The sequence below is a fragment of the Orcinus orca genome, chromosome 18 (assembly GCF_937001465.1).
Source record: "Orcinus orca chromosome 18, mOrcOrc1.1, whole genome shotgun sequence".
Lineage (NCBI taxonomy): Eukaryota > Metazoa > Chordata > Mammalia > Artiodactyla > Delphinidae > Orcinus > Orcinus orca.
Genome location: NC_064576.1, coordinates 3,939,100 through 3,966,450, shown reverse-complemented (window position 1 = coordinate 3,966,450; position 27,351 = coordinate 3,939,100). Strand labels below are relative to the sequence as shown.

Below are 27,351 nucleotides of genomic sequence, written 5' to 3'. Positions count from 1 at the left end.
TTCTGGAGCCTGAGATGACGTGTACAGTGCCTCCTGCAGTCCTCTTCGTGTTGCAGATCCATGACATACAGAAGTTTCCCCAAATGAGATATCTTTCCTTCTCTGGGATGGGGTGAGGATTATAAATTCAAAAGTTAACCATATTGGGACTTCCCTGGTGGTGCAGTGGTTAAGAAGCAGCCGCCAATGCAGGGGACACGGGTTTGATCCCTGGTCTGGGAAGATCCCACATGCTGTGAAGCAACTAAGCCTGTGTGCCACAACTACTGAGCCCGCATGCCACAACTACTGAAGCCTGTGCGCCTAGAGCCTATGCTCTGCAAAGAGAGAAGGCACTGCAATGAGAAGCCTGCGCACCGCAACGAGGTGTAGCCCCTGCTCTCCACAACTAGAGAAAAGCCCACGCGCAGCAACGAAGACCCAACAAAGCCAAAAATAAATAAATAAATAAATAAATGTATTTTTAAAAAAAGTCAACCATATTAAAGAGAAGTTGAAAAGTGACTTCAAAAGGGTAACGTGGATACAAACGACTATATGTAAAATAAACAACAAGGACCTACTGTATAGCACAGGGAACTATATTCAGTATCCTGTAATAAACCACAATGGAAAAGAATCTGAAAAAGAATGTGTATATAGGTATAACTGAATCACTTTGCTGTACACCGGAAACTAACACAACATTGTAAATCAACTACGCTTCAATTTAAAAAAAAGGTAGGGCGATAAATTTTATGTTATGTGTATTTTAACACAATTTTTTTTAAATCGAAAAGATGTGGTACATGTACAGTAGAATACTACTCACCCATGAGAAAGGGGGAAACTTGCCATTGTGACAACATGGATGGACCTTGAGGGTATTATGCTAAGTGTGATAAGTCAGACCGATAAAGACAAATACTGTTTGCTTTCACTTACATGTGGAATATAAAAAACAAACAGACAAACAAAACAAAACAAAACTCAGATACAGAGAGCAGATTGGTGGTTATCAGAGGGGAAGGGGCTTGGGGGGGTGGGTGAAATGGGTGAAGGGGATCAATTGTACAGTAACAGATGCTAACTAGACTTACTGTGGTGATCACTTTGTAGCGCACACAAAGATTGAATTATGTTATACACCTGAAACTAACATAATGTCATATGCCAATTTTACCTCTAAAAAAACTCAAAAAGTGTCTACAGTTAATGGTTTAAGATTAGTGTTCTAAAATACTGAAGGATTTTAATAGTCACCAGCAGAGCCCAGTTTATACTTTATTTTATTTGAATTGTTATTCTTAGTTAATTATTACTAATACTGCTGGCTGATAAGTGATAGTGAAAATTTCACATGAATTTTGTACTGCATCGTGATCACTTCTCTTGAGTGTGGAAATACGAAAATGGGTCTGGATTGTGTTTAATTTTTGAAACTAGTAGAAACTCATTATTTAGTTTAAAATATGTAAACAGCTGTAGCTGTGAGATAACAGATTATGCTTTTGGTTAAAATTCTGGAAATCACCCTCTTTTTTTTATACCAGTGGTAGAAAAAAGAGGCTTATATTTAAAAGGAATAGACAAAAATCAGCAAATTCATTTTAAATGCAGTACATTCAGATGTAATTAACAATAAATGCAATTTATGAACTCTGACATATTAGACATGTTTTATGACACTTGACGATTATCTAATACAGCTTTTACAAAATTTCCTATAAAATTATATTTCTGTTGAGCAATCAGACTTGGTAATAAAACAATCTGAGATTAAGAGAGTCTTTATGTTTTCAGTAGCAGGAAAACACAAGAAGAGAAGTTGCAGATTTCCAAGCCGCTCAGAGAGGGCTTCCCTGCTGGCGCAGTGGTTGACAGTCCGCCTTCCGATGCAGGGGACACGGGTTCGTGCCCTGGTCCGGGAGGATCCCACATGCCGCAGAGCAGCTGGGCCCGTGAGTCATGGCCGCTGGGCCTGTGCGTCTGGAGCCTGTGCTCCGCAACGGGAGAGGCCACAACAGTGAGAGGCCCGCGTACAGGAAAAAAAAAAAAAAAAAAGTGACCATCCTTTCCTTTTTAATTCATCTATTAAATTGTTTCATTGGAAAATGATGGGGATCTTTTTTAGTTTCTAAGAAAACTTACTGCAGTTGAATTTTCTATTAATTTTTAGAACTCAAATTGTCCATCACCTCTGTTTTGCATGTTGGCAAGAGGATTCCTGTTTCTCTTTCCTTCTGTGCCTGTTCACCTCTCCTGAGCATCCTATCAGTTTTCTTTACTCACTCAACTGCTGGGAAACCAAGTCCTCTCCATCTGGATAAGCCGGCCTGGTGCCGGCAGAGAAGCTTGCCATCTACTGATGAGACATGGGCGTTGGGGAGGCTTTCGTTTCCTCTCACCCCTTACGTTATCCCAGCTCCAGGGATGGGAGGAATACCTCCACTCACCTGGTTCCTCCATGCCGTCTCCAGGTCAAGGACACCTGGCACACTCATGGGGGGCTGATGGCCCCCACTGCCTGGACCCACAGACTTCTGCTCTGCCATTTATTTGAAGATTCACTGAGACTCCAGTCCCAGATTCAATACTACCTAACCTTGCTTTGGGGGAAGAAGCCTCACATCATTTTTCTTGGTCTAAGAACTGTTAGAGCCCAACATCCAGCTGCCTATGGGTTCCTCTGTAGTTTGGCTCAAGAAAGATGGATAACTCAGAGCCTGTAGGAAGGAGAAGAAAAATGGATTCAGGCTGCATTTTTCTCAGAATACCCTGGGCTTCCTTTGGTTTTTCTTTAATTCGAGGTGATTCCCTCCTTACATGGTGACCCACAATTCTGATTTCCTATTTCCCTTCCTGAAGAGGTGACTGAATTTATTCTGGGTCCACGTAGAAAAGACAGATCCCTTCAATGCATCTCCACAGAATAACACTTCTAAAGATGTTGTTTTCTTGTTTCCTAATTCTACTAAATAGTTGAAGTTATCAAAAAGTAACTTTAGAGTAGAAATGGAAATAAGATTCTTCTTAGTGAATGAGCTAGTTTTTCCAGCAATAAATGCTAGATGAAATATAAAACAAAAATTTCTCTTTACATTGTAATTTTTAACATGAAGACATTTGGAAAAATTCTGGAAGAACATTCGAAACACAGTTTTTGGGTTGTAGGAATATAAATATCCTCACGCTAGCAGAACTAGTTAGGATGTTTCGGGATCCATTAACGTCTACTCTTGTCTCAAATTGGCTTAAAGAATAAGGCAAAAGGATTACTCAGTATACATCCCCAGATAGGGAACACAAAGAGTTGATTAATTCAGCAGCGCAATAGTTCAGTTAGAGACCCAGGTTTTCTTCCTACCCTCCACCTGTCGGCCTAGACAGCACAGCAGTTGGTGGATGGCCAGCACAGTTCTGTGTGGTCATATGTGAACATGTGGCAGTGCAGGAAGGATGTCTTTTTCTTGGGTTTCTCTTTAAAGATGATGAACTCTTTCTCATGAGCCCCCAAAGAGACCACCCCTCCCATCTGATTGTTAGAAACCTCTCTTATCCGTCCACTCTTAGCAATCAACGCTGATGCGGATGGAATCACCAGGACTGCGTTGCAGTGATTAGAATTGAAGCTTGCAGTGGGTCAGCATCCCACCAAAATGTCTATCTAAACAAAATCAGTTTCTAGATTTGGGGCAGGGAAGAGTCTGTTAAGATGGTAGAACAAGATTGGGCATACAGATACGTCTGACTCCAGAGGCCATACGTCTCACCCCCATCATTTTACTTCTCACATTTAATAAGCAAAATTTCAAATAAATTATTAAAAACGTTTGCAAACTCTGCTTTATTCGTTTTTAAAGACAGAATTTCATAAGTAATGTTTCCTGCATGGATAGAATTAATCCTTTCTCCCAACATTTCTGAGATGGTCAAATCTGACCAGGTATTATTTGAGTGCCCTTCTGTGTCAGTGTGTATTGTCTGTGTCATGCATGTAAAGTAGAAAAATTAGTTGATGTATATGAAATAGACAGATGATCTGACACATATTCATCTTAATACTAATGAAAATATTCTCGTGTTATAAAGGTAAAGAATAACAAACTAAACTGCACTTTAATTGAAAATAGTATTAAACAGAAATTTCTTAAAAACACACACTTAAATAAACACTCAAGAGAATTAAATCTGAAAGCAGTTACACTGCAAATTGAGGACAATTCACAAATGAAACTGAATTCTTAGCGGATTTTTTTTTTCCAAAACTGACAAAAATTAAGCTCCAGTAAATACATACACACTCCTCATTTGAATATAACTATTAAGAAATAAAAATCAACATCGCAGGGACTGACATTATTTTTTGTATAAGAAATGACCAGTGTTGTCTATGTTTAAAATCACACCATTACTTCCTGGTTCAGTTTCACAGAGCAGATAGCACTTGGCCTTCCAACTCAAGTTTCACTATAATTATAATAGCAACTGACTGCATGTATATATTTCTACAAGGAAACAACATGATTTTTTCTGAAATTAATAATTATTTGCATCAAGCCATTTTCCATATTCTGAGCACCTGAGGAAGCCAGTTTTACCTAGGTCTATTTTTAGGTACATATGCATTTCTAGAAGAGCTGTTGTCTCCATGCTTGAGTTGTCCAAATCCTTATGAAAGACACTTTTTTCCTCAAAGAAATGGGTAAAGGTTAGATTTCTCAAACCTGCCAATTCTTTATAGGATTGCTAAACCAGAAGTTTAAAATTAAGCTTTCTGAATCTTTTTGAGGTTGTCACTATAAGAAGCAAGCCGTCAGAGTAGATGTTTGTTTTACGCTGTGTTTCATCCATCAGACAGACTCCTGACTTCAGTTCTTTTCAAATATACTCTCCCATGTTCCTATCTACTCTCTCCTGAATAGATGGGACAGGGAACGTGGGACTCCCTTTGTTTATTCAGTTTGTTTCAGCTCTGTTGCAGGAGGATGTTTTACACTCCAGTTGAGAAAAAGAAGTGGCTGAAAAGGAGCTGAACCATGGAAGAGAAGTGTGGCTCAGGTCCAGCTCTAAATAAACATGAATGTGGTGAGCTAGTCAGTGACTATGGACGCGCTTGCTATCTGTTGAACAGAATTTCAGTTAAATTATTGTCACACCCTTTCCTCTGCAGGAAACAGATCCTTGATTGATGGAGTAATAACTTCCTTTTGTTCCTCTAATAAGAAATTCGAGAGCACATAAATGCCACTTCGTTTTCTACCTGTCTTCTGAGAAACTGCATCATGTGATGGCTGTGGAGGACATCACCCGGCCATGTCCAGTCTGGGCCAGCTGCGCTGCTGCCTTTGGTCGAGGGAGAACTAGCCCTCCTCTGCTGGAGCTGCCCGCTGGTGGTCCAAGACCAGCTCCTGGTTCCAAACTGGCCGCAGGCAGACTGCTCAGTGGCTCTCCCAGGAGAGCAGCTGAAGGCAAAGGTAATTCCCTAAAGCAAGTTATTCCCTCTCTCTTGAGAATTTTTACAGCAGAACACGGAGCGGAGTGGCCTGCCAGAAAGGGAAGAATGTCCACTCACAGAAAGAAGCGCTGGCTGCAGGTGTCCAGGGTGGAAAAGAGAGTAATTGGTTTCTAGCACTGCCTTGAATTATTTTATTTCGCCATGTATTTAGGTACTAGGAAATGCACTCACTTATAATCTGAGAGAGTTTCAATTACTTTCAGTCAGAAAGTAATCCCCAAACTAATCCTTTTGTAAAAAATTGAAATGTTACCTAGTATGTTTTACCGTGATGATCTGGAAACGAGGACTGTCACAAAGGAATTGTATTACAGTAAAGAGTCTGCACGCTTACTTATAGAAGACAACTTCCACCTGAGAACAGCTAACTGGGGGGACCACGGGAATCACTAAAACTTTTTTTTAAACAGAAAAAAATTTTAAAGTCATTTTGAAAGGTCTTGGAACTTGCAGATGCAAAGGGAAAAACAACAATCCCAAGAGGTAAAAAATGAATAAGGCGGATGACATCGCACTTAGTGAGACAAGGACGAAACAGGCGGTCCTGGGAGGGAGCTCAGAGACACCTGGTCAAGGTGACTATGTGCTCTTCTCCAGCAGGTGTGTGCAGCTGTGACCAGGGGACAGGTACAAAGACGTCTATTGCAGCACTGTTTGTAAGAATGAAAAAGATTCCATGGACTGAATAAATGAAACATTCCGTTCATAAAATGAATGAATGAAATATATTCCACATGATGAATGAATGGAATGAATGGAATGAATGAAAAATGGGAACATCTTAAAGGTAGCTTGTTCTACATTCCTGTAAGTCTCCTTACAGCTCTCGGGGACAGTTATCACCCCATCCAACAGTTGAGGACACAGAATCACAGGCGGGATTGGTGTCCTTACAGCCACGCCACGTCCAACAATAGAGATTTTTTTAAAAATTTAATTTATTTTTGGCTGTGTTGTGTCTTAGTTGCAGTGTGCGGGCTTCTCACTGCAGTGGCTTCTCTTGTTGCAGAGCACGGGCTCTAGGCCCACGGACTTCATTAGTTGTGGCTCACGGGCTTAGTTGCTCTGTGGCATGTGGGATCTTCCCGGACCAGGGCTCGAACCCGTGTCCCCTGCATTGGCAGGCGGATTCTCAACCACTGCGCCACCAGGGAAGCCCCCAACAATAGAGATTTGAAACTAAATTCTGTCTGGGTCGAGTCGGGTTGTCTTGTATACAGGTTAGATTGGGACAGAGTCGGCCTAATGTGGACGAGCAGATTAGCTGCTTTAGGGAAAGAGCAGTTAATGACGGGACCCAGGCATCTGGAGCTGAGCTAAGACCGATTCTCCCCCAAATGGTGTCAGACGGAGCAGGGACTTGCAGCTCCAGAGGTGGGGACGGCAGAGGTGGGACAGCTCCTGGGGACTGGCCATCCTGTGGGTGGCTGCCTCTCTAGCAGTGAGTCCCAGGAGGAAGAGGATTACTTAGAGTCCCTTTCAAAATGCATACACCTGCATATAGAGGATCCCCTGCACACCTAATCTACGTAGGTCCCCAAAATATAGGTACTTTCTTCTCATTCCATTACTAAGGTGATAGTGGGGACAGTACTCCCCGGTGGACTTTTATGCCTTGTCCAAGGACATTTCATTGTATTTCCCACTTAGAGACTTACTAAATCACTCTCCAGCTGACTACAGTTCAATGCTGAAGTACTTAGCTTATCTGACCTTGGCATTCATTAATTTTATCACACCAGCAGGAACTTATTCATATTCTTTTCCCCCTTCCCTACAAAGCCACGTGGCCCCAAGTGGACCCAGTTCTCTCCTAATGCCTGAGGGGGAGTTCCTTAAACACCTTCCTATCTTAAAAGTTGTCTGGAGTGTGCTGGTCCAAACCCCCAACTCCTTGCCGTCAGTAGATTTAAGGGGCCCTTTTGTGCATGAGTGTTCTGAGATGCCATTAAAATTCTTACAAAAACTGAAAGTGAAATGAGGAAGACTGATTGAGCAATCACATAGAAGGGCGAATGCCAGGAAGACCTATCATACAGTAGGGGCAGAGATGCGGCCGGGCAGAGAGAAGAAAATTCAGGAGAACTCTCCGGAGGGCGAGCGCCGAGCTGGGCCATGTAGTCAATGTAGGACATCAACAAACACAGATAACAGGAAATGATCCATTCTCTGTGGTCACTTATTCAAGGGGCCCGAACCTTCAAAGTTCAAGGAGGGAAATGGATGACTCCACAGGGGAGCAGTCACGCCTTTCTCGCCTTAAGACCAGAGACGAAATGAAACTGAAGGAGACAGTCTCCATCCTCCCCCGGAAGGAAAGCCCCTCTGTCCGCTTCTCCAAAGATGGAAAGCTGCTGGCCGTGACCCTGCTGCTGGCCCTGCTGTCCTGCTGCCTCACGGTGCTGTCCTTCTGCCGCCTGGCTTCCCTGCAAGCAGAGCTGGGAAGGCTCCAGGCAGAGCTGCGGGAGCTGCCCGGCGCCCCCCAGGCGGGAGCCGCAGCCCCCAGGGCCGCCCTGTGGGAGGCTGCAGCCGCCACCTCCGCCCTGAAAGTGAGTCTGCGGCAGCCCCAGCCCCACGCTCCCGCACCCAGACGCCCTGGCAATAACGGGGGCCTTTTCTCTTGGCAGGGGAGCTTTGCGCTACCAGCTCCAGGAGAAAGCAACTCCAGCCAAAGCAGCAGGAGTAAGCGTGGCCTGCAGGATGCAGAAGAAACAGGTATGTTGGGGGCACAGAAGCGGCTAGGAGTCGGGGATCCCAGTTCACAGGTGAGGAGCAGAGGGGAGCCAGACAGGACCTGGAAACTTGGACACTTGCCAGCTTGCCGTGCCAGCCAGGTGTGGCTTCAGGGAAAGCCAAGCCCTGGCCGATGTGATAGGCCGACAGCACGTTTTGTCCTACGGTGAGCGGGTTTCGTGGGGAGAGGGATTTATCTGCGCGGCACTTTATAAAGGGGAAAGGGGCCCACATTTCCCCTCCAATAGATAGTTCACTCCTACGTCAGGAGCATCGTCTGGCAGTGCAGGACAAAAGCACCACGTGCCAGTGTAGAATGAGCTTCTGTCAGAGAAGGGCAGCCAGACAGCATCTCCTGGGGGGGCGTAGCCGCCGTGAAACCACGTGTAGATCACCCCGGAGGCAGGTGCGTGTTTGTGCTTCATTTGGTGTCTTGCTTTTTAAAAAAAGCCTGTTGTACACACACACTCACACACACAGAGATTTTAATGCTTTTCTTTAACGTGTGCTTTTTCCTGGAGCTCCACACACGTTTATAGCCTCCTTGTAACAGTTCCTTAGCGATCGCTACCTTTCTTCCTGCTGCACGTGTCCCACAGAATTGTGTGCGTCCCGGACACCTCAGGTTTGGTGGGGCCTCCCAAGACGTGATTCAGCTCTAGTTCCTTCATCTCAAGGCTGAGAAAGAGCATTTGAATGGCGCTTACTAATACTGCAATTTAACAAATCCTTGGTGCTGTTTCCCTTTTATATTGAAGGAACCTTTTCTTGAGCCCCTAGAATGTGCCAGACAGGCTTGTACTAGGAGAGGTATCGTCACACCTCCTGTTTCCTTTCATCTTCACGGTGAGTGTGAGGCAGACCCAACAGGTGTAATTATTTACATGTATTTGTACTTCTGAACAGAAGTGCATGAGAGACAGAATAGGTGTCCTATCACACCACACACACACACACAGACACAGGATGCTCCTTCTGTAAACTTATTTTTCACTAAATGCCTTATTCGTGGAAAAAATTCTTCCTCGTTTTATACAACTGTAAATTTTGTATCTGGTTATCATATCTTTGTGCCAATTATCAGAAACAATTGGGTTTAAAAATTTTAAAACTGGAAAACACTCATATTTTTACTATGCTTTAACACATCGATTATTTTCATATTTTGCGTTTTATCTATATTTTTTACATAATTGAAAAACTTCAGTATATATACTGTGGTATATTTTTGTATTCACTTATTACACAATAAATGTTTTCCTTGTTTCTAAGTAATTCTCACACATCCATATTTATTTATTATTTATCATGATCATTTCCAATTTTTTTTGATAGAATGGAACATGCCAAAATTTTTGTGCAGATCTCTTTGTTTCTGAGGAATTTATGCATATATTCAATATAAATTCCATACATGGAATGTCTGAGCCAAAGAGGATGAACATCTTTAGCACCCTTGCTACCTGTTGCCATACTGTTTTCAGAATGAATTACAAATGTATGTAATCAGAAATGCAGTGTACAAGTTCTCCACATTCTTACAGCATTTTATCTTTAAAAATATATTTTGGCTAGTTTAGTAGTTGTAAAAGAATGCCTCAAATTTAATTTTTTGCTTGCTTACAAATAAGAATTAACTTATTTCTGCATATTTTGATAACTTCTAATTTTATCTTCTGCTAATTTTTATTTATAACTTCCCTCATTTGTCCTATTTTTAAAATAATTTTGAATAAACTCTATATTAGGCATATTGTTTATCAAAATTTTGATGTAAATATTTTCACAATATTTTGCAGGTTTTTAAACTTGTACAGAGATTTTGCATCTGTATATTTAATGTGATACACTTTTTAAATTTTCTGTAATACATCAAAGCTAAAAATATATTTGTTCATAATCTCTAAGTAGTTTATTCTTTTCTCTGCCATTTTGATTTTTTTTGTAATTTAGTGTTGTAGTTTGGTATTTAATCCATTAGTCCTGGAGTTTATTTTGATAGGTCATGTCATACTAACTTCCTTTCTTTGGAACTTCCTTCCTTCCTTCCTTAACTTCCCCTTTCTTCTTTTACTTTTTCCTTCCAAACTATTGCTAAATATCTTGGCCAAATTCAGTAGATGATTCTTTTTAACTCATTTGCATTGGAATGCTTACTATATTATATTAAGTTCCTCATTTATAGTTGAATCTATTTTGAGACTTTTTTTTCATTGATTTATTTCCTATTTATCTGTATTAAATATTTTAAGTAATTTTATAATAAAATGAGCTTCAATGCCTAGTAGGGCGAGGATGCCTCAATCTTCTTCAACCTTGTCTGCTAGTATTCCCCTGCCTCTAAATATTAATATTAAAACTAAACCCTAACTTTTCCATTCCAAAGAGGATATAGACTCATTACATCAGATTTAAGAAGGAAAGAATTGAGTAAGAAATCAGTAACTCCCTGAGTCCCACTTGACCAAAATATGTTCTATTAATATTTTAAAATTTCCTCCCATGTGAATATTTTTTCATATTTGTGTTACTATGGCATCCAAAAATTGTATACTGACAAAAATTTTCCCCTCCAGATTTGCAATTTTTAGAAAGTTTGGAGAATAGCAGAAAGTTCTAACCAATGAATCAGAATGCACCTGGTTTCCATAGCCCAGATGTAGTCACTATGGTCATTATCATGGTTTGCCTCAGATTTTTATAAACCCTGATGTAGCATATATATGGTGTTTGTATATATATATAATACATATATATGTGTATATATATATACTCTATAAATATACTTAGTACATATATATCTCTAAATCTCTCTCTACATATATTTATAACATTCATAGATCCCACATGAAAGGTTTGAAGACCAGAACCTTAGTGATAGGTAATATCAATTATTCCCAGTCAATGAAATTGGCTTGAATGTTGTCTTAGACACTATCCTTTTGTGCAGGGAAAATTTATTTTGTTTAGCCTTACTCCAAAATTAATGCATATATATATACCAAGAAGGTTGTCTGAGACTCCAAGATTTTTGTTTGTTTTCTGTTTGGTAGGGTCCTTTTTTTGGAATTGAGAAAATTCTATGCAGTTTGAATCTAGCAACTTTCTTTGGTTTTGGTTTCCATTCTAGTTGTTGTGATTTATTTTAAGTAAAACTCAAAAGCCAGAGTTATCCTTTTTCCTTTCAAAGCATTAGTTTCTATTTTATTTATTCATTTTCTATAAACGTTTTTGTTGGAATTTTAGAAAAACTGTAACTCTGAAGAAGAAAATGAATTTTCACACTTTGAATTGATATATTCAAGAATTTTTAATATCTCTATTAAATACAGAATTTAAAATTTCACAGTAAGACAGTTTTCCTTATATGGGTTTCACTATTCTTTCATAGTTAAATTAAAAAGGGTTTATTGCTATTAGGAGTCTTAGCATTTTCAAATAGCTTGTTAAACTGCTAAAAAACATAGAATTTGCAGTAAATGATTTAGTATTTGATCTCACGCTTATTTTTAAGCCACGTCAGTAGTACACTCAGTGGCTCTATACTTAACAGATTTATAATATTATTCTAGACTTTGTCTAAAATACTCTGCTTTCTGTATATACTCCTCAACATCAGGTGGTCATTATTTTATAACTGTGTCAAAAAGGTTCACAGCTGAATATTGCTAAGTAACATACCAGAATGTTACTCGTTCTTATTTTTCTATAAATCCAACCCAGATTTCACCAGGCATCTCAATTTTTATTGTGTGGATATTCAGTTTGTAAGTAAATTCCAGTATGCCGTGGGCTAGAAAGTCGAACCTCCCCAGCACACAGCAAGCCTAGTTATTGCATTGGTATTTGATACTCATCACCTATTACCTAGGAAGGTGGTTTTCTTTTCATTTGTGTATACCCCGTCTGTTCAACTAAAGAGTAGAGACTTCTGTGGTCTGGTCCTATTTCTCCTTTTGTATATTCATCATGACACTTGCACCCTGTAGATATTCCACGAATATGTGTTCATCAGTTTTGGGCTCAATATCAAATAAGATAGAATGATTTGGTATCATTTTTAGGGGGAAGGGATTTTCCCATATTTCTTCATTTGTCAGGTTTTGATCAAAGGCCATCTTATGAATTTTTTTTAACTTGACCTTTAAAATAACTAATTAACCAAAGAATGAGCATGATCATAAGGCTAAAGGCTCAGGGGCAGTCTGGAAACCCCTTGCCTCAGACTCTCTTGGTGCACCAGGTAGAGGAACTGCTTGGGCTCATTGAAAAGTCATAGAGAAGCTCCCATATTCAGCAACTTCTTTAACTATAATTTCCTGGGTTTTTAGCTTAATTTTTTAAAATTTTAATTGACGTATTATTTACACACAGAAAAGGGCATGTATCTTCAGGACACAGGTCAGTGAAATTCACAAGCTGAACAGTAGTAGATGAAGGGCAGACATCACCATCAGCCTACACACCCATTTAGTATTTCTTGCAGACCACCCCCGGAGTAAACGTGCTGCTTTGACTTCATTCTAGAATTTGGTGCTGTGGCTCCAGTTTTGTTTTTCTTAATTATGTTGTGTTTCAAATGAAAGTCTCAGTAAATTTCATGTGTTTCATAAGATAATTTATGATTATAATATAACAAACAGAAATGTGGGGAAATCCAGGATTTAAATTGCCAAATGGCTTACAATAGCCAAAAATTCACTTTTAAGCCCATAAGTGTATTTGGAGATAGTCCCAATTAGAAAAAAAAACAAAAACAAAAACACTAAAGTGATATGGCTTTGAAAATATTGCGCATGAAAATTTCTTCACAGATGAAATCATGATGACCCATGTTTTGAACCTGCCCTTAACTATAATTCTATTCATTTCAAGAATCTAAAGATAAGCATCTTCAGAGTCCATCAAGAAAGTGAATTCTTCCAAATGGGTTCCTACTGAATTAAAACAGTTTATTAATAAAATTAGGTGACCTTTCATTTTTTCCCTTGTTATTCAGTAGGGAATTTAAGTTATCAGAAACCCATGTATTTTAGATTATAGAAAGACAAAAATTATTTTTTATTAATAATGTTTATTATACTCATCTCAACTGTAATATTAAAAATAGTGGTGAAAGGGACTTCCCTGGCAGTCCAGGCTTAAGACTCTGTGCTCCCAGTGAAGGGGGTGCAGGTTCTATCCCTGGTCGGGGAACTAAGATCCCCGTGCTGCATGGCACAGCCAAACAGTTAAAAAAAAAACAAAAAAGAAAAAAAGTCATGAAGTGGTGAAAGCAGGAGCATTTCAAAGAAATATAAAAACAAGAGCAGAAAAATTTGCCCATATTTTATCTTTCAAATATTTATTGTAAAATTCTGACCAATCTACTTTATTTTTCTCCATTTTTAAATAAACGTTTTAGTTTGAAATTATTTTAGAATTACAGGAAAGTTGCAATAACAGTGCAGTGAGCTGCCATATATCCCTCATGCCGTTTCCCCTAATGTTAACATCTTATGTTACCATGGTACCTTTGTCACAACTTAGAGACCAACATTAGGATTTAACTGAACTCCCAACTTTATTTGAATTTCACCAGCTTTTCTGCTAAGGTCTTACCATGTTCCGGGAGCCATCCAGGACACCAGAATGCATTTAATAGTTTTTAAAAATCAGAGTTTTGAATATAATGCACATAAGTTAACACCTAATAGTATAACTAAAGTATTTCTCTGGGGTAAACATTTTTGTTGTTAAACATAAAGATATCAATACTATTAATATTTTTGAAATATTAATATTTCTTTCTTGAAATCCATAGTGCATTTCCTTTGCAAGAAAAGATGGGGTGTCTGAGGGGTCTGTAACATCCAGTCTTTGCTTCATCGGCATTTCGGGCTCAGCTGTAACTTACAAGGCTGTAAAGTGAGTGTTAAAAGCATGCAGTGTATAACTCAGCCATCCAATTTGTCCCCAGATGAGGCTAACGGCAGCCTCTTACCCAGCAAGGGTGTGTTCCTTCCTAGAACAGAAACAGCTGGCTGCTGTCATGGTGACCTTTGACCAGAATCTTCCCTGAGTGTTATTTTTCTTTTCCCCTGCTTTAAATAAGGAGAGCCTTCTTTTCAGTGTTGCAAGAGCTGGATCCTGTTCAATTTCCACAAGAGTATTTAAAATGAAAATAGTGACCTGGTAACCAAACCTTTGAACCCTGTTCTTATCAAGTTTAAAGTTTTGGGAAACAGAAGAGCCAGGAAGCGAATCAACCAGTGAAGCCAGAGGCGATGTTGTATCTCTTCCAACCTTCCCTGACCTATAGGAGGTCCAAGCACTGTTCTAGTTGTTGGGTATTGATTATAAGACAAACAGATAAAAGTTTCCCCTGCATTGGAGATTACATTGCAGTGAGGTGGAAAGCCATAGAAAATAATCAATAAACATAATTAATGAGGAAATTATAATACTAGAAAATGTCAAATACATTGCAAAAGTGAAAAATTTAGGACAGGGTTAAGAGAACCAGCAGAGTTAAGGGTGAAGAAGGGTAAGAGGACATGTCTGTATTTTAAGTAGGGAGGCCAGGGTAAGTCTTTCTATCTGATCCCTGAAAGCTCAATAATTCTTTATTGTTTCAACATTTAAAAAAATTGCAGACATTCCAGGTATTTTAACAATAAATTCATAACGTCAAGGGATGCATTCTCATTAATAGTTCGTGGAAATGGGTGATATTAGTTTTAACGGTTAATTATGCTTTTTATAGGTCAAGTCCTACTTACAGGATCTGCGTTGCGCAGCTGCTCTTTTGTTGTGGTGGGATTTTCTTTGACCTAAATAGACATTTCTCCAGAGAAGACATACAGATGGCCAACAAACACATGAAAGGATGCTCAACATCACTAATCATTAGAGAAATGCAAGTCAAAACTACAATGAGGTATCACCTCACACTGGTCAGAATGGCCACCATCAAAAAATCTAGAAACAATAAATGCTGGAGAGGGTGTGGAGAAAAGGGAACCCTCTTGCACCGTTGGTGGGAATGTAAATTGATACAGCCACTATGGAGAACAGTATGGAGGTTCCTTAAAAAACTAAAAATAGAATTACCATACGACCCAGCAATCCCATTACTGGGCATATACCCTAAGAAAACCGTAATTCGAAAAGAGTCATGCACCCCAATATTCATTGCAGCACTATTTACAATAGCCAGGACATAGAAGCAACCTAAGTGTCCATAGACAGATGAATGGATAAAGAAGATGTGGCACATTTATATAATGGAATAGTACTCAGCCATAAAAAGAAACGAAATTGAGTTATTTGTAGTGAGACGGATGGACCTAGAGTCTGTCATACAGAGTGAAGTAAGTCAGAAAAAGAAAAACAAATACCGTATGCTAACGCACATATATGGAATCTAAAAAAAAAAAAATGGTTCTGATGAACCTAGGGGCAGGACAGGAATAAAGACGCAGACGTAGAGAATGGACTTGAGGACACGGGGAAGGGGAAGGGTAAGCTGGGACGAAGTGAGAGAGTAGCATGGACATATATACACTACCAAATGTAAAGTAGATAGCTCGTGGGAAGCAGCCGCATAGCACAGGGAGATCAGCTCAGTGCTTTGTGACCACCTAGAGGGGTGGGATAGGGAGGGTGGGAGGGAGACGCAAGAGGGAGGAGATATGGGGATATATGTATACGTATAGCTGATTCACTTTGTTATACAGCAGAAGCTAACACACCATTGTAAAGCAATTATACTCCAATAAAGATGTTAAAAAAATAAAAATTCCTCAAAGGACATATCAAAAAACCCCCAAAAGTATCCCCATTCTGAGGAGTTAGAGAAGAAACAGACTCTTCTCAAAATAGAGGAGACACCTACTGTGCAAAGCTCTGAGGTAGGCTGTCCAGAATATGCAGAAAAGGGGAGAGAAATGAAATGAAATTAGCCGAGTACGGTCCATGTGAAAGCTCTGGGTTAGGCCCTGTGGACCTGTGATTATCATTTGCCCTCTTCGTAACCCTGCAGTGCTGGCATTATTGTCTGCATTTTAGGTGAGAGAACTGAAGCAGGCACAGCCAACCCCTCTTTTCAGAAACCCAGTACTGAGCTGGAGAAGTTTTAAAAAACTAATGTAAATTTCAAGATAATAAATAATTAAAAAATAACAATGTCTTTTGCCTTTACAAAACACATGCAAATTATGCCTTCAACTAATTCTCACAACACTATGAAATAGATACTGTTTTTTTCAGTTTACAGATAAGAAAAAATATTTCAAAATTGTGTCAATCTCATGATTAAATAGCTAATTGGTTTAAGAACTAAGGTTGAATTTATTATCTCGACTATAAATTCTGAGCTTTTTTGATCACGTGAGCTATATGTGCTTAATGTTCAAATAAAGCACCAGTTTTGAGAAAAGTTATTGGATCCTAGAGAAGCCTAAATTATTATTAATATTATTACCAGTGAGAAGGATAGCTAGTTATGGAATCACAGGATGTCAGTAGTGGAGATCACAGACTGAAAGATTATCTAGACCATGGTCGAGAAGAGCTGAGCTGGGTTTTAAAGGTTGAGTAGATGTGGGTAAGAGGAGAGTGTATCCAAGGTATGGTAACAGTAATAAAACAGGAAATAGAAAAAATACAAGAAGAGACCTTATTATAATAAGCGGCCATCTCCTTGGGGATTTTTGCAAATGTTGATTGATTGAAGTTCAGGCTTTCCTCTTCTCCTCTCCATCCCTCTCCTCTGACTATCCTGTGTCAGGTAGACAAAGAAATGGAAAATAACTGCTTCATGGTATCTGCTGACACAAGTTGTGAAGCTACACTTCAGCTCATCTTTTTTCTCTTCTATCTACTACCCTAGAGCTTCTTCTGGCAACTAGAGAGTAAGAAATTCTAGAGAAATAGCACAAAACCATTTACTTCTAAAAATATTATAGCATGCTACAGTTCTATGGATGACATTTCAAAAATTTATTGAGATTATTCGTTATGAAGAATGTTTTCCATAAAACCATGGACCCAAAGATTTATTGTTACAGAGTTCAGACATCATGGACATAGGTGTTTTTTTTTTAATGGGACCTATTTTCCCTAAAACATTAATTTAATTTGATTTAACACGTCTTATAAATTTGGATGTAAGGATGGGGTTTTAAAAAATTATTTGGAAAGGTTAGATGTTGGTATGATGTCTACTTTCTTTTCTAAATTGTTCCACAGATTTTTTTTTAATGTGCTGTAAATCAGACACTGCAAATTTGTAAATGATGGCCCTTAATATGAAGTGACTCACAGTCTAGGGATGGAAGCAGTTATAGAAACAACTAGTACATATAGTGTATTAGTACATATAGTGTATAGTGTATAGTGTATTTCAATAGATGTACGTACAAAGTGTAATGGCATCAAATATTTAGCTAGAAGGATCAGGGAAGGATTTGATATGTGGCCTGAGCCCTGAAGCATGAATGAGGTTTCACCAGTTGGAAAGGTGAGGAATATTTAGCCGTAGGGAATGGCAGATACAAGGTCCTGGAAACATGAAGCCGACCTCCTGTTCTGAGAAGGTGTGTTTAAGTACAGCGGGGGTGGGAGAGGAGGGTCATGAGGCTGTGCAGGTAGGCTTGGATTTTGTGTGCAAAGAAATCCTTTGAAGGAATTATAAACATGAAAAGGACAAGATAGGATTTGGGTTTAGGAAGATAATTCTGGAGGAAATGCAAGTGATGGACTAGGAATTGTAGAAAATGGAAGAGGCACAACTAGGTAGACTAAGGTAATTGTGAAGAATGGTGAGGGTAAAGATCTGAATTTAGGCTACGATGCTCTCCATCTTACCATTTCTCCCTCTCTCTCTCTCTCTCTCCCCCTCCCTCCCTTCCTCCCTCCCTCCCTCTCTCTCTCTCTCTCTCTCTCTCTCTGTCTCTCTCTCTCTCTCTCTGTCTCTCTCTCTCCTTCAGCCAAACTTGCCACCATTCAAAGAAGCCTTCCTCATTGGAACAGACATCTAGGCACTGTATCTCTCTTACAGTTGCAATTTTAATTCTGTTTTGGTGCTACTGATTCATGCCTGTTCTTCCCACTAGATTGTAAGCTCCATGGGGGTAGGAATTATATCTCCTTTTTTTTGGTATCCCTAAGTGCAACATGTGACACAAATTTAGTGCTCAGTAAAATTGTTGAATGGATGAATGAGAGATGAAATCTTAATTGAACGAAAGTTAAAAGTGCAAACCATTAGAACTTGGTTATTAGTTGAATTTCAAGATTGAGGAGGAAGAAATAAGGCATGTTTATAAAGTTTCTAGTTTGGGCAACTCAGAGGACGGCTATATATCCACTAAGAGAGAAAACAGAGAAGGAGTGAGAGGTGAGTGTGTGTGGAGAAGATCAAGAAATAGATTTGAGGCAGATGAAGCTTGAGGTATCACTATGGCGTTCAGGTGGGAATGTCCAAGCGGGAGTTGAAAATGTAACAGCCAACTGTGCAATTTATTGCTACCTTTCTCCAGGTATTCAGGTGTATTTCTATTTTTGGTTTTACCTTCCTTGACTTCAGAGCTGTTTGCACGTTGTGTTATGAAACTAATGTCCTTCACTGGTAAGTTAGTGATACCCAGTGCCTTCTGAGTATGCGTCATTAATAAAGTGAAATATCCTGGGCTTCCCTGGTGGCACAGTGGTTGAGAGTCCGCCTGCCGATGCAGGGGACGCGGGTTCGTGCCCCGGTCCGGGAAGATCCCACATGCCGCGGAGCGGCTGGGCCCGTGAGCCATGGCCGCTGAGCCTGCGCATCTGGAGCCTGTGCTCCGCAAGGGGAGAGGCCACAACAGTGGGAGGCCCGCGTACCGCAAAAAAATAAATTAAAAAATAAATAAATAAAGTGAAATATCCTAAAATAATGCAAAGAAGTCATGACCGAAGAAAAAACATATCCTGTGGAGATGATGACAACTGTAAAAGTGGTAATTTTAAGTTAAAATATTTGATCATTTGCAAAATTAAACAACATTAGATGAAGATGGTATTTTTGGGGGGGGTTTTGTCTTTGTTACTTTACTCTTATGAGGCTATCCAGAGGGCTGCCATCTTACATATCCTGCCTTACTTTAGTCATAGAACATGATATTATGAGTGGTACATGGCAACTTCCAGTTCACGTCAAGACTCTTTCTGTGCACATATACACATAGAAAATCTTCAATTCAAATATATTTCTTTACTTCTATCCGTTATATTTATTTTTACTTTATCAGCTTCATTCCAAGCCCTCCAAAAATTCAGCACCCCTTTCTCACTTCCCCAAGGCCATTATAGTGCTGCCATCTTTGTGAATTCCCCAGAATTGAAAACGTGCTTTTATTATTAGTTTTTAATTCTCCTTCAAGCACATATACTCATTAGTCAGAAACTTTTAAATTTTTTTCACAGTTTGTCTTGGGTGCTTCACTTATGTAATTGCATTTTAGACCAAATCACCCACATATTATATTTATTACCAGTCAAGAGCTGAACCTTGGCTTTCATTCTCCCTTTACAGCAGTTCATTCTACACATAGACACATGTATTGTCTTTCTCAGGCACAACATGTATCAGGCAAGCCCCTCTCAAGATTAAGAATTCCTAATATTTTTTCTATTTTCTAGTAAGTCAGATACAGACTTCTCAACCTAGCGCTCTAGAAATTCTTTCAAAACTCTCTCAATTCATTGCTTTTGTAAGTTACCAATAAGTAACTTAATAAATGTTGCCAGTTACACAAACTGCTTATCCCTGATCAAATAAAACTTTATAATCCAGTTTCCACCCCTAAAATTTTGTCTTCCCATTCCAGTAGAAATATTTATCCTAAAACCATGATTTCTTTGATTTCTTCATAAATCTATGTCCAGCATTAGGTCAATATTTAGATCTGTAAGGGATTTCTCTTAACTAACTATTCCAGCCACTGATGATTTATTCAAAACTAGCTCAAGAAAATTCCAACTCCTACATTTGTCATGGCTTCCATGTACTGAATGAAAGCTCTACAGAAATGAAGAGAGGCATCATCTCCAGAGTCGTCATTCTTGAAAAAATGTACAATGTAATAAGTAAGGCAACAGAAAAAAGAAGAAAGATAAAAGAAGATGAAGGAAGGGCGTCTCACTCAGACTGAAGAGCTTAGAAGAAGCTTCTTGAATGAGATGAGTGAGAAATATGGGAGTTAGTGGGTGTAGGTCATATGGACAGGACACGAGTAATGGGAAAAGCTCATGTGGGATGCTTTTCATGGGAACCACGCATAATCTGCAATAATTGCATTATTTACGGTAGTTTCTATTAGATTTAGCTTTGTGGAAATAATGTATAATAAACTGGATTCCAGTCTGAAAAGGTTTGGTTCCAACGCAGAAAACAATACAACAGATATTAGCAATTCCATAAACCTATAAATCTCTTTTCCTGATTAAAAGCCACTTTAAGAGGTGGCTTTCAATCTCAATCAGTCCAACCACTATTCTAATTGTGAAGTTGGTTGGATTTTATTATATCAAATATTGAGCAATAGAAAATGACTTTTGTCTAAAAGTTCTTATTTTAGGAATTCTCTTTTGTAAGCTAGTTTTGTCATCAATATAATGTTTTGTTTTTAGAAATATTTTTCACATGGTTTAATATTATGAGTAAATTTTCTTATGCTGTAAAAATGTACTTAAGATTAATTATCTGTGGTTCTCACATCATTATGAGATATATATACATATATATATATATTTAGAAATACGTGTCACCCCATTGACACAGAAATGTTTTAATGTATGCTACTGCCTTGCTTAGTTAAAAAGATAAACCATTCTCAAACTCTTGTATAATTCCCCTCAACTGTAGCAGCAGGAAAGATGTGTGAAAGGCATTTGAAAACCAAACACAGTCAATTAATACTACAATTGTTATCAATATTATGTTTCTTATATTAGACTATGCATTTGCAAAACTCTTGTGGTTGGATATCTATGCTATTGGGAGATACAAAAAGAGTACTGCTCTCTTGGCCAACTTTTTGTGAGCAATAATCTATAGTCTAAAATCAGATCTATGTTGAATTGGAAAGAGAGTCCTAAAAGACTGAACTGGAGATAAGTTGATAATAGATATCAAATTTCCTTAAAAGGAAGAGTTGAAAGCTGAAGAGGTAAGTAGCACTGATAGGGTTGATGGGACCTGAACAGCATCTAATGAGGGCAGGATGGAAAGCCCTGTTCTTATTTCCAAGAACTTATCTCCTTGAAAAGCCCAGTGACTTTCTCTGGAATAAGGAAAACTAATGAATAGCACTAGCTTTAGTGAGTATAATTCAAACACTACTCTTGAGCTGTCATTTTAATATCTCATTTTCTTTTCTGAAGAGTATTTCATGAAATAAAAATTTCTCTCCATAGTGTATTTTCTTCTGAAAGTTAGATTTCTGCTACTGTGTGATAGAATAGACCATAGTTTTTCAATGTGTAGGTTGTGGCCAAGTTGTAGTTGGGCTTTGGAGATTAAAATTCAGATACTTTCGTATCAGTTTGGTAGTTTCCAGGCAGCACTCATTAGGTAAACCCCTTTCTGTCTAAATAGAAAAGGTAAGTCTCCTACAGGAGTTTGTGGAAACAGTCAAGGAGAGGGCTAATTGGAATAGTATTTCTAGGGACTTCCCTGGCGGTCCAGATGTTGAGACTCTGCGTTTCCACTGCAGGGGTGCAGGGGGCAAGTGTTGGACACCTGGCTGGGGCACTAAGATCCCAGGTCCCTCGTGTGGCCAAAAAAAGAACAAGAAATAGTATTTCTAGTATTTCCTTGGGCCCTGTATCAGCTTCACTTGGTCTTCTTGCTCTCCTAATGTCCTTCCCTTGTGTTCCCAGTTTATTTGATTCGATGCTACTAAGAACAATACCACTAATAATACCCAAGATTGACTTTGCAATTATTATGTCCCAAGTACAGTACTAAATGTTTCAGATGTATTATCTCACTTAATCTTTACAATATGCATGCACATGACAAAGGAAAGATGGAAAATTTGGAAATTTAACTTTGACTTTCGTCAAGATCCTCCTCTTTTTCATTGTGGAGGAAAGATTAGAGCTTTTCATGCTCTGATTGGCCCTTGCATCCCTCACAAAACTTATCATGGTGCCTTGCACGTAGTAATTCCTCAAGAAGTGTTTGTTAGAAAAATAGGTTTAATATGGTGACTCTAGACCTTGTGCTTTTCAGACTTTGGCTGCTTTGGATGTTCTGTGGTTCCTTTCTTTCAAGCTGTCCTTATTCACAGCTATTCTGCCTGTTACGATGCTTTTCCATATTTTCTGTGGCAGAGGGTCTGCCATAGTAACTGCAGTAATGAGTCACATTTCCCTGTGGCATAGACATCGCTGCCATTGTTTTCCAGGTCAATAAAAGAACCACAAAGTGGCCAAAATGTTGTGCTCCTGTCCAAACCATCACATTAACATAAAAATGTGTTAGAAAAGTCTCGTGGTTATAAAGGAATTGCAGTTTTTATCATTATAGTTCTACCTTTAAATACCAGGGAAGTTTCTTAGCAGATTTTCGTATGTGATCACTGCCTGTAACAGTATTCTTTTTAGGCCTATGCATTTGCACAGCTTCAGAATATTACGTAATTATTACATCTGTTATTCCACGTTTTCCATTAGTGACTTGCAGCAGGAACTCTCCACTGTGTTAATAAGCTCCTGAAGTGTATACATTGCGAAGCATGTTTTTAAAGCATTACTTCAATGCAGAATAAAATATTTGCTATATAATAAACGACCTAAACTAATATTTTCTTAATTTAAAATAGGCATATACTTAGGTTCATGTTCCATATTTACCGTAGATCTTTGCTGCTTTGTTTCCTTTTCCTACAGGCAGTGTACCTATTTTGCTGTTACCCGAAGGCATTGTCTTTATTTAATAGCATAGTTACGTATTCTTTGGAATACTCTGGGTTATATTCTATATGTGATGTGTGATGTGAATTGATGCTTCCCAGAATCTTTACTGGTGATGCAGTGTCAGGGAAATCTTCCATTTTATCCTAAAAAGACGTTGTAGCTCTCTTTCTCTTTCTAGTCCAAAACATTTTACCAAAAGCCTGACTTTGGTTCCACAGTGAAACAGGCGTGATTAAATTCTGGCCCTGTCACTTTCTATCCCTGGGGACTGGACAGGTTGTTTACACTTTCCATGACGTAGTTTCCAGTATGTAAATCTTGGAATTTTTGTGAAGTTGCCTGGATTTATATTAGCTCAGTGCATTTTAGCAATTATTTTTATTTTCAGTAATGTTAATAGTGATAGTTTCAGTACTAGTGAGTTGTTACTTAATGTTAGATTTTTTAAAACAAAAAATCATTTTAGAGTAATCTGATAATTTGGCTTGTGTATTTGAGAGAATTGAAAAACAAATGACAGTGGCTAAACTTGCTTTCTATACAGGCATAACATTTTAGAATAAGTTAAGCTAAACTGTTCAGATAATATACTTACTGTATTTCAACAGCATATAGAGTTTTTCTAAAGCTTGAATTTCAAGTACATATTGTATTTCAAGTACGAGTTATATTAAGAACCTGTGGGCACATTTCCTATAGTAATTTTAAGAAGAGCATACAAGCAATATAGAAAGTATAACTGATTTGGTGTCACTGGAAGAGTGGGTTTACAGCTCTGTATTCTTGGTCATCTTTATTCCCTTACTATTTCTATTCAAGTAGCTAAAATGATATATTTTTGCTTTTCAGTCACTCAAGACTGCTTGCAGTTGATTGCAGACAGTGACACGCCTACCATACGAAAAGGTAATAAAATATTCCCAGGAACGTTTCCACTTAGAATTCAATGCAGTCCAATTACCTGTACATTTCAAGTCTAAAGATTGTATTCAAACTCCATCTCAAATCACCTATCTGCCTCAAAATTTCTTACAATCAGATTTAAAATAATGAATTTATTTAAAATGATTGGGGAGTAAATATTTAGGCTAATGTAATAACCTAACAGAATTACCTTAAGGATACTAATACGTACACATTTTAAATAAGTAGCAGATGATAAAGCAAAATCAGTACTAAATCAAATTCAGTATTTTATTATTTAGAAATGATTTTGGCCTCTATGGTGCCTCAGGATCCTCTTCACAAACATTCATTCTCTGTTATATTTGGTTGTAGAATATTACAATAGGATGAAGATAAAACTGAACATACATTTTATATTAATTTATCAATAAGTATATGTACAAATATAACATTTTTGTGATAAATCTCCAGTGTGACATTATTGCTTTATATTTTACATATACTGGTTAAAAACATACAGTGTTCCAGTTACTGTGTAGGTATTGGGGCTCAGCAGTGAAACATATATATAGTTCCTCATTTTTATGGAATTTACCTTCTCATGAAGGGAAAACAGAAAAGCCAACAAATGAACGAGTCAAATGTAGAATGATAAAATTAAATGGTACGGAGAAAAATAAAGCAGGCGGGGGGTGGGGGGCAAGGGAATATTTGGGTTGTGAACCACAAGGGGGAGTTCAGAAGTGTCAGGAAGTTAAGCTGGGGGCCAGGAGTGGAGACACAAGAAAGATAATGAATTTGGATTGGCCTTTGCAGTGATTCCTGGGAACGCTTCCTTTCATCTCTATTTTTCTATGTGACTTTAATTATCCTAAATGTAACCCAAATAATAAACTATTTGCAATTCTCTTATTATTTATTGTTCTGCATTTTCCAAAGTCATATGTTTGCAACTTTTATTAGGTAGCAAATTGTTCCCTAAGAATTCAAATAGAGCCAGAAGAAGACCCTAAGGACCAATTAAAAAATATAACTTGGAAAAGGTTTGTTTTACACATTTGGCCGAAACCAAAAATGCTATAAATCATGCAGAAAAAAATGCAGCTGCTACTCCATTGTGAGCTTGAATTTCACAGAGTGTTGTGATCTTCCTGGTGTGGTGGCTGCTCTACATTGATCCTCCTTGGAAGATCTGGGTGCTTATCTGGGTGCTTTGCCATTTGGGCTGATGCGTTGTGATGCCAGTAAACCTTGAACGTGTAAATGTTAGTGTGTGTGGACACTGCAGCAGTACTGCTTTACTGCATCCTATAAGTTTTGGTATGTTGTGTTTTCATTTTTATTTGTCTTAAGATATTTTTTGATTTGCCTTTTGATTTCTTTTTTGACTCCCTGGTGGTTCAGGAGTGTATTGTTTAATTTCCACATATTTGTGAGTTTTTCAAATTTTCTCCTGTTACTGATTTCTGGTTTCATACCATTTTAGTTGGAAAAGATGCTTGATATGATTTCAGTCTCCTTTAATTTGTTAAGACTTATTTTGTGTCCTAACATTTCATCTATCTTAGAGAATTTTCCTTGTGCACTTAAGAATGTATATTTTGCTACAGTAGGCTAGAATGTTCTCTATATATCTGTTAAGTTCATTTAGTCTGTAGGGTTGTTCAAGTATGCTGTATCCTTACTGATTTTCTTTTGGGTGATCTATCCGTTGTTGAAAATGGGGTACTGAATTATCCTATTGTTGTTGTATTGCTGTCTGTTTCTTCTTTCAGATCTGTTAATATTTGTTTTACGTATTTAGGAGCTCCACTGTTGAGTGCATATATATTTATATTTGTTATATCCCCTTGATGAATTGATCCATTTATCATTACATGATGACCCTCTTTGTCTCATGTGACAGGTTTTGACTTAAAATCTATTTTGTCTGATTTAAGAAAAGCCACTTCTTCTTTCTTGTTTACCATTTGAATGGAATATTGTTTTCCAACCCTTCACTTTCAGTCTATGTGTGTCCTTAAAGCTACAGTGAGTCTATTGTAGGCCACATATGATTGGATTTTGTTCTTTCCAATCCATTCAGCCACTCTGTGTGTTTTGACTGGGGAATTTAATCCATTTACATTTAAAGTAATTATTGATAATGAAGACTTATTATTTCCCTTTTGTTAATTGTTTTCTGGCTGTTTCACAGTTCATTTGTTCCTTTCTTCCTCTCTTAATGTCTTTCTCTGTGTTCTCTGATTATTTTTTGTAGTGGTATGCTTTGATTCTCTTTACATTTTTTGTATCTACTACAGGTTTTTATTTCTGCTGACCATGGGGTTTACATAAAACAACCTAGTGATAATAGTCTACTTTAAGCTAATAACAACTTAACTTTGATCTTATCCCAGAACTGCACTTTTACTTCTCCCTCCCCTACACTTTAGCTTGTTAATGTGACAACTTACATCAGCTTATCTTGTGTATGTATTAACACATTATTGTAGTCATAATTCTTTTTTAAAAAAATACTTTTGTCTTTTAACTTTTATATTTACTAGAGTTAAAAGTGATTTACAACTCATTATAGCCATTTCTCTCAGGTTGTTTACTGGAGATTTTTTTTCTTCCTTTGTGTTGTGTTTTCTCGATTCCTCATATTCCTTGTAGATTTGCTTTGTTGTCTGTGCATTTGAAGAAGCAGCTACTTCTCCCCATCTTCTTGGACTGATTTTGACTGGGATACACTTTCACTGTCAGCAGTGCTCAGTGTTAGTCACTCTAGGGCTGGGAGCAAAGCCCCTTTGCGTCCTTCCTTCCCTCCTGAGGAAAAGTATCAGTTCTCTGCTTTTCCACAATCACTGACTATAAGGGGATGCACTCCCCTTTTTTGTTTCTAACTGTCTCAAGGGACCAAGATCTTTGGTTGTTCAGTGCTCAGTACGAGGCAAGATAGAAACCAGTTCCTCAGAAGGCACCCTAGGAGGCCCTGAGGCCTTGTGCACAATCCAACCTCACCATCCCTCCATGCGAGAATCATGGGCTTGAGGCAGTCTTCTTGGGGTGGAGCTAAGCCTGTCTGGAGGAGGGACTGATGTGAGTAAATTGAAATTGCTTTTCTTACCTGTATAAATATGACTGCTTCTCAGTTTGTGCTCCTCTAGGCTGCTTCTACTTCTTAGTTGGATCCTGAATGTCTCTTCACGGTATTTTGATAACAATATTATTGTTAAATCAGCATTTCTGTGGAGGGATGAGAGGTAAGTCTCCCTACTCTACCGTCTAAC

General features: G+C 38.3%; 1 protein-coding gene across 1 annotated transcript in view; it reads left to right on the top strand.

Annotated features, from left to right (window-relative positions):
• Positions 1-5,571: 5,571 nt before the first annotated feature.
• The window catches only part of TNFSF13B (TNF superfamily member 13b), a 36,855-nt gene continuing 15,075 nt past the window's right edge, over positions 5,572-27,351 (top strand). Inside the window, exons 1-3 of the mRNA XM_004273607.4 lie at positions 5,572-8,046; positions 8,125-8,212; positions 24,020-24,076. Coding sequence (XP_004273655.1) covers positions 7,717-8,046; positions 8,125-8,212; positions 24,020-24,076 — 475 coding nt within the window. The 5' untranslated portion in view covers positions 5,572-7,716. The remainder of the gene's footprint in view (positions 8,047-8,124; positions 8,213-24,019; positions 24,077-27,351) is intronic.